This window comes from Arachis ipaensis, chromosome B09 (assembly GCF_000816755.2).
Source record: "Arachis ipaensis cultivar K30076 chromosome B09, Araip1.1, whole genome shotgun sequence".
Taxonomy (NCBI): Eukaryota; Viridiplantae; Streptophyta; class Magnoliopsida; order Fabales; family Fabaceae; genus Arachis; species Arachis ipaensis.
In genome coordinates this window covers 128796041-128801805 of record NC_029793.2, presented here as the reverse complement: position 1 = coordinate 128801805, position 5765 = coordinate 128796041, and the positions used below count along the sequence as shown (strand labels likewise).

The 5765-nt window shown below is 44.8% G+C and overlaps 2 protein-coding genes across 2 annotated transcripts; both read left to right on the top strand.

The window, feature by feature from the left end:
• On the top strand, positions 1841 to 3100 carry LOC107615991. Its single transcript, XM_016318001.1, has one exon. The coding sequence runs from the start codon at positions 1841 to 1843 to the stop codon at positions 3098 to 3100; it is 1260 nt and encodes a 419-aa protein (XP_016173487.1).
• On the top strand, positions 3736 to 4347 carry LOC107615992. Its single transcript, XM_016318002.1, has one exon. It carries the CDS (start codon positions 3736 to 3738, stop codon positions 4345 to 4347), a length of 612 nt encoding a protein of 203 aa, XP_016173488.1.

The following is a 5765-nucleotide window of genomic DNA, read 5'->3' as shown; positions in this document are numbered from 1 at the left end:
TTTATAAGGTGTGGAAGTGGAAGGAGTCGGAGCGGTGTGAATCGCGTAGGGTATGGCTCGAATGTTTCGGTGTCCCGTTATCTGCTTGGTCTGCCGATACCTTCAAAATGATAGGAGGCCAGTGGGGAGCAGTTGTTAGATGTGCAAAGGAGACAGAGTTGTGCAGCACGCTCACAGCAAGACGTGTACTGATTGATACGTGTGTCATGGAAGTTATTCAGGAGAGGATCCATATTACTGTTGCTTCGGGGGGCTACGACGTTTTGGTAAAGGAGGTTGGTCTTGATGCGTGTGACATGCAGTGTCGTGGGACATTTACTGACATGGATATTGCCACCTATGAGAGCGTGATCCATGACATGACAAATCTGAGCACAGGAACGGGTGCACGACATAACAGACAGCTGAGTCTAGCAAGGACGGACGGCCAAGATGAGGGGTTGATGATGGTGGTGCAACAGAGAGACGAGGAGGACAAGGACAGACTAGTAATTTCTCACGATATTTTGAATGAGTGGGTTAAATGTGGTGCAAATCAAAATCGCGGAGAATTAGCAACGTATCAATTTGTTAATGGCTATAATCAAGGAATCCCTTATTTTGGAGGTGAAAACGGTGCTACTTATGACGCTGACTTGGACAAAACGGTAACATGTGAGTATGGTCCTTTATGTAATGGGCTGAAAAGGAATAATGGGCTAAAAAGAGCTACCACCAATGGTAAACAAAAAAGGACGGTTGTGCCAAGGAAGACTGGGCTAACGAAAATAAACAATTCTAAAGACAAGGAAGGAATGCTATTGGGCCTGGGTTCAACACATTGTGGGCATGACCCGGTTGGTGAGGGGAGTTCGATGCTGCTCCTTCCTCCTGTACCAACGGACTTGATCGCGGTAAGTCCCTTAGGAGGGAGCGCTGACCCCTGTCTCGGAGATGGCAGCAGTGGGAGTCGGCGGATCGCGGATCTGGGAAGGTGTGCGACCCGAAGCGCTGGGAACGCTGGAAATGGGGTTTTCGCAGGGACTGGGCTCGCCGGTGGAGAGGTTGAGGCGGGGTGCGCGGAGCATCTTCTTTCTCTTGCACAGCGCCCTAAGGACCTAGCTGTGGTGAGGCCAGGACGAGAGCACACTAACCACTGTCTTGGATATGGCGGCAGTGGGACTAGGCGACTCGCAGCCACCGGAATGCCCTTGACCCGAAGCGCTGTGAACACTGGAGATGGGGGTTCCGACGTAGCTGGGCTTGTCAATGGTGAGGCTCTATCATCTGGCCATGCTGTGCACGAGGGAACAGGTCGCGGTGCGATACGGCAGGTGGTTGAAGCAAGCCCAGTTGGGAAGCGGCAGGATGCTGTGGTGGAAGGCGAGCTTGACGAGGCCCTATACCAAGAATTTGATGCGACATCAAGGTGTGGGAAACATGATGGAGACCATATCTGGCTGAGGAAAGGTCGAATGCATGGGCTGGACCGAGGTGAAGGAAGTGGGGCTGTTGGAAGGACAGTAGACGGTTACAGAGGTGCTGGACCAGAGCAGGGCAACGGTGTGCAAGGGGATGGAGACAGTGACTGTTAGTGCCTAGAGGACCAGATTTTGGAGAACAAATTGACTTGGGAGCTGGCAAGAGAATCAGGGGCTGTGCTATGCAATGATGAAGACGATATTATGGCAATTCTATAGGCACAGAATGAAGAAATAGCACGAAAGAGAAAAGTGGCAAAACAAAAGGCAAAGATGAGGTGGTTCAGACCGAAAACTCAAAAACAGGTGTGTAAAAATAGTTATAAATGAATTTTAGTTCTTGGAATGTTAGGGGGTTAAGGGGTGACAAAAAGTTGAGAATGGTGAAGGAGTTAAAAAACAAACATAACTTGAGCTTGATAGGTTTGATTGAGACTAAACGGCAGGTTGTGACGAGGCTTGATGTTGGGAGGATCTGGGGAGGTAGTGGGGCGGGATGGAAATATGTAGGGTCGGACGGTGCATCCGGTGGTCTCTTGATGATTTGGGATGAAACTTTTTTTAAACTAAATAACTGCTATAAGGGGGAAAGGTGGTTATGCGTTGAAGGTGTCTTGCTGAAGAATGGTTTCAATTGTGCTTTTTTCTTGATCTATGGTGCGCATAGTAGAGAAGAGAAGAGTCATGTGTGGGAGGAGCTGAGTTACATTGCTGGCCTATGTCAGGTTCCTTGCTGTTTCATAGGAGATTTTAATGAGATAGTGACAGTGGAAAAACGAAAAGGGACTGCTAGTTTACCTCTGTCTGCAGATGAATTTAGGAGTTGGATCCAAGACATGCACCTAGTGGATCTGCCGCTTACAGATCGCAAGTTTACGTGGTTCTGCGGCCGTTCATGTAGTCGAATTGATAGAGCTATGGTGAGTGTGGAATGGCTGGAGGAGTTCCCTGAGACCCGATTAAGGGGCGGACCACGGGGTTTGTCAGATCACTGTCCTATCATTGTGGAAGATAAAAGGATGAGCAGAGGGCCTATGCCTTTTCGGAGTCTTGATTTGTGGTTTACACATGAAGGTTTTCTTAGAATGGTTAAGGAGGAATGGAGAAGTTTGGGGGAGCTAGATTTCACAGATAAATTGAAGGCGTTAAGGGGCCCTTTGGGACGATGGCATAAGGAGAACTTTGGTAATATGGACAAGAAGATCTCGAAGTTTGAGGACGAGATTAAAAAGGTGGATGATATGGTAAGTAATGGAGTGTATGATGGAACTATTGAGGCTAGGAGAAAGGCACTAGTTACTTGCTGTGAGAGGTGGTACGTGAGGAAAGAAATTCACTGGAAGCAAATGTCTCGGTCTCGGCAAGCAAAGGATATGGACAGAAACACAAGATACTTCCACCATATAGCATCAGCAAAACGGAGGAATAATCAGATTGATACTTTGATAGTCAATGGCAGACTGGTAAGGAACCAAGCTAGGATCAAATTAGCGATTAAAGGGTTTTATAAAGATCTGTATCATCAGGAGAGATCTCATTTGTTGGGGATTAGAGATGGTCTAGTAGAAAGGATAGATGAGGAAGAGGCTGCAAACTTGGAGGTGATACCCTCAGCTGAGGAAATCAGAGAGGCAGTGTGAGATTGTGAGTCATCGAAGGTGCCAGGCTGTGATGGGTACAACATAAACTTCATTAAGAGGTGCTGGGATGAGATTGGGGCTGAATTTACGGCAGCAGTGATGAGGTTCTTTCAGACGTCCAGGTTACCAGTAGATTCCAACATTACATGGGTGGCACTGGCCCCTAAGTTCATTGGCACGAAGGAGATTAAAGACCTCAGACCGATTAGTATGGTGGGATGTGTGTACAAGGTTATTTCGAAGGTCTTAGTGAGGAGGATGCGAGCAGTGATGCCAAAGTTGGTAGGAGAGACTCAGAGTGCTTTCGTGAAGGGTAGTAAAATCCATGATGGGCTCTCATAGCGTGTGAAACAGTGCACTGGCTTAAAAGGAGAAAGAAGGAGGCGACCATAATCAAGTTAGACTTCCAAAAAGCGTATGACAGAGTCAAGTGGAGCTTTTTGGATATTGTGCTGCAAAAAATGGGATTTGGGCACCGGTAGAGGGCGTGGATTATGGAGTGTATGACCACAGCTTCTATGTCGGTCCTGATTAATGGGTCACCATCTAAACCGTTTAAAATAGAAAGGGGATTGAGGCAAGGCGACCCGCTTTCTCCGTTCCTTTTTGTGTTGGTTGTGGATGTATTGCATAGAATGGTTGGTGAGGCAGTCAGGAATGGACGTATTTCTCCTTTGGTGGTTGGTCGAGACAGCGTGGAGCTATCACACCTCCAGTTTGCTGATGATACAATTCTGTTTTGTCCACCTGAAGATGAGACAATGAAGTACTACAAGCGGCTCCTGCGTTGGTTTGAGTTAATGTCAGGGCTCAGTATTAATTTCGAAAAGTCTAGTTTGATTCCTATCAATTGTGAAGAGCAGCGGGTACGTAGTATGTGTAGGATGTGGGGTTGTAAGGAAGATGCCCTCCCTGTGAAATACCTTGGAGTCCCTTTAGGAGCTAATCCGAGGCTGGTTAAGACCTGGATGCCCATCATCGATAAAGTGGAAGAGAAACTAAGTCTTTGGAAGGCGAAGGTGCTAAACAAAGCGAAAAAGTTGGTGCTCATCAAATCAGTCTTGAATAGCCTACCAGTGTACTATTTGAGCCTCTATAAGATGCCGAAGGCAGTTGCTGAGAAGTTGATTTTTTTGCAGAAAAGATTCCTATGGAGTAAGGAGGATGGGAGGAATGGCATGGCGTTGGTGAAATGGGAGTTAGTACAGGCCCCAAAAAAGCTAGGCAGTTTTGGAGTCGGCGATTGATAAACCCATATTTCATGAGTTCTTTTGTGCTTAATTAGAGTGATTTATTCAACTCTTCACCTACTTATTCACATTAATTACATGATTTTACTTTCCCTTCCTTATTATGTGATGTAAATGAAAAACATGTTTCCTAAGCTTTAAAAACATAAATTATTTTAATTACCTTTATTTCCATTCGATGCCGTGATTAGTGTGTTGAGTAGCTTCAGGTTTCCTAAGGCTGAATGACTTAAAGGATGAAAAAGGAAACATACAAAAATGGAAGGAGAAGGCGAAACGGAGCTTTAAGGAAACTGGTATCCACGCGATCGCATGGACGACGCGATCGCGTGCCAGAAGCAAAGAAGCAGCGACGCGGCCGCATGACTGACGCGACCGCGTGCCTTGAGTAGAACACCCACGATGCGGACGCGTGACTGACGCGACCGCGTGGAAAGGAAAAAGCTCCAGATGACGCGACCGCGTGACCCACGCGGATGCGTGACAGAGGCCACGCACCAGAAATTGCAGAAAACGCTCATAGCGAATTCTGAAGCCCTTTTTGGCCCAAATCCAAGTCCAGAAGGCATAGACTAGAGGTTATAAAGTGGGGTAACGCATCCATTCAGAAAGAGCTCGCCAATTTCTAGTTTTCATGATTTAGATTTAGTTTAGAGAGAGATTCTCTCTCTCTCTTAGGATTTAGGACTTCTTCTTGTTTTGGGAGTAACTCTGGATCCAGGTTTTAATGATCCTTTATTTCAATTTTTACCTTTATTTATTTGATTCCAATATTTGAATTGATTATTATAATTTAATTTATGAATTATTCCATGTTACAGATTTCTAATTGAATTAATGATATTTAAGGTATTTTCAGTTTATGATTGTTCTCTTTGATTTAAGTTGCCATTGCTTCCCATCTAGGGACTCTTTTATTATTCCAGCAATTTACTTTTTCCCCTTTTGGTCTTGGTTAAGAAATCAGTGACGCAACATTATCAAACTCAGCATAATTGATAATCATTATCCTGCTAATTGATCTGAACCTCAATAATCCCAACTTTTTCCTAGGAAATAAATAGGATTCGAAGGTCAAACTAATTAGTCCCTTGACTTACCTTTGCTTCATAGGTTAACTAAGTGAACTAAAGATACAACTTTCATTATTGTTGAGAGGGATAACTAAGTTGGACTTCTAATTTCCCTTATCTTGCCAAAAGTTGTTTTACAGTTATTATTTATTTTTAATTGCCATTTAATTCACTCGTCATTTAAATTACTTGCTTCTCACCTTCTAAACCCCGATTACAACCTTTATAACCAATAATAAGAACATACTTCCTCGCAGTTCCTTGAGAAGACGACCCGAGGTTTGAATACTCGGTTAACAATTTTTAAGGGGTTTGTTACTTGTGACACCCAAAACGTTTGTA